At 35.3% G+C, this 1982-nt stretch overlaps 1 protein-coding gene across 1 annotated transcript; it reads left to right on the forward strand.

The window, feature by feature from the left end:
* Nucleotides 1-735: 735 nt before the first annotated feature.
* On the forward strand, nt 736-1238 carry LOC140449830 (large ribosomal subunit protein eL38-like). Its single transcript, XM_072543191.1, has one exon. It carries the CDS (start codon nt 900-902, stop codon nt 1236-1238), a length of 339 nt encoding a protein of 112 aa, XP_072399292.1. The 5' UTR covers nt 736-899.
* Nucleotides 1239-1982: the final 744 nt, after the last annotated feature.

Here is a 1982-nt window from a genome sequence, read left to right on the forward strand (position 1 = left end):
GTCTCCTTTCGAAGGTTGGCGATCCAAATGGCAATTGTAGCTTTGGAAACTGCTGCACTAAAGATTTCTGTGGATGAGCGGTCGAACCATCTTCTCAGGTCTTTTAGCCACAAGTTCTGGCGTCTTCCAACTGATCTTTTGCCCTGAACTTTACCTTCCAACATGATTTGGAGTACGAAAATGGTTGCGTTTCGATTTAATTTGAGCTTCTTACCACTCCCTGACACGTGTTTCTGGGTCTTCCCGTCCTCAGAGAGAGCTTGTAAGAAAACTCAAACTAAACCAAAACGCACCGACTACTCTGGCAATTATAGAAAAAATAATTACCAGAGTATGCTACTAGAGACATCTAGTGATGAAAGATGAAGTTAAATGTGTCGATAGCAATTAAAGTAAATTGTATACTCACGCTTAATCAAGCCATTAAGAGCGATGCTGGGAATATTTATATTCCACTATGTCAAATTAAATCGAAACGCAACCATTTTCGTATATTTATCGTCCTTACTCGACGCAATGAGTACAAGAAAGATGGTAATTTATATGGGTAAATTGTTGATGCATAGTGGAATATAAATATTCCCAGCATCGCTCTTAATGGCTTGATTAAGCGTGAGTATACAATTTACTTTAATTGCTATCGACACATTTAACTTCATGATTTGGAGTAATTTACAAACTATATAGTACAAGTAAAATAAAAAATTTCATGCGTTTATAAGCTTATAAAAATGTATCCTTCTGTTTATAAGCTTCTCGAAAGAGACTTGTGTTTCTGAATTTATGTCAGAAGTTTAAAATCATCTTATTATTCCATGAACGGAATAGTAAATTGAGGAAATAATTGTTTTCATCAATCTTAATCGCACTTAAAAATTTAGATAGTTCAAGAAATAATCATGGCACGTGTATTGACAGAAATTAAAGAATTCTTCCTCACAGCAATAAGGAAGAATGCCAAATCTGTTATAAAGAACACAGAAAACACCAAATTCAAAGTACGTTGCTCCAGGTTTCTGTATATTTTGGTGATTAAAGAAAAGAAGGTGATTATAGAAAAACTAAAACAATCACTTCCTCCAGGTCTCCAAGTTAAGGAAGTTAAGCAAATGACTAAATGTAAAATCAAAATGAAAAAATTATGCGTTGGCGTTTGGACCTTTCTTGTTTTAAATATTTTTAATAAATTTAAGGCTTCGCCTTCTTTGTCCCTGTTTTCGTTTGCTATTCCATTGTAGATTAGTATATATTCACCTAATTTAGATTGTTCTTTTCCTTTCTTTGTTGTTTCCTGTAATGTTTCCTGGTGCGCATATGTCTATTAGTTTTCTCGTTCAGCACTTGGCTTCTTTTTTGGTCTCGTGTGTTCTGCGATCAACCACCATTACAACAACAGAGGCAGCAGCAGGCACGACAGGAGGTACAACAACAAGAACTGGGGAAAGATGGAGAAGAAAATGAATTAACTAGACCCCCAACGCTAGAGGAGGTCCAAACGGCAATTCACATACAAAAAAGCCATAAAGCACCGGGAATAGATAAAATATAGCAGAACTACTCAAGCAAGGAGGAAGGAATTTGACACAACAGATGTACCAGCTAATACGAGAGATATGGATAGAAAAAGAAATTCCCCAACAATGGAAGAAAAGTATAATCTGCCCTATTCATAAAAAAGGAGACAAACTGTTGTGTCAGAATTATAGAGGCATCTCTTTACTTTGTTCGGGATACAAAATACTCACAAACATCATTAATCGAAGACTACAACCTCTTACGGAAAAAATCTTAGGGGAATATCAAGCAGGGTTTAAGCAAAATAGATCTACCATTGACCAACTATTTACAGTTAAACAAATACTAGCCAAAGCATGGGAATATGACATGGAGGATTACAATCTCTTTGTAGGTTTTAAACAAGCCTATGATTCAATAGATAGAACAATTCTACCTAATATATTGAAAGAATTTGGCATACCATC

This window comes from Diabrotica undecimpunctata, chromosome 1, assembly GCF_040954645.1.
Source record: "Diabrotica undecimpunctata isolate CICGRU chromosome 1, icDiaUnde3, whole genome shotgun sequence".
In the NCBI taxonomy this organism is placed as follows: Eukaryota; Metazoa; Arthropoda; class Insecta; order Coleoptera; family Chrysomelidae; genus Diabrotica; species Diabrotica undecimpunctata.

What these genes read in the sequence shown, in the direction of transcription:
- LOC140449830 (XM_072543191.1), top strand. Translation starts at nt 900, where the DNA reads ATGGCACGTGTATTGACAGAAATTAAAGAATTCTTCCTCACAGCAATA.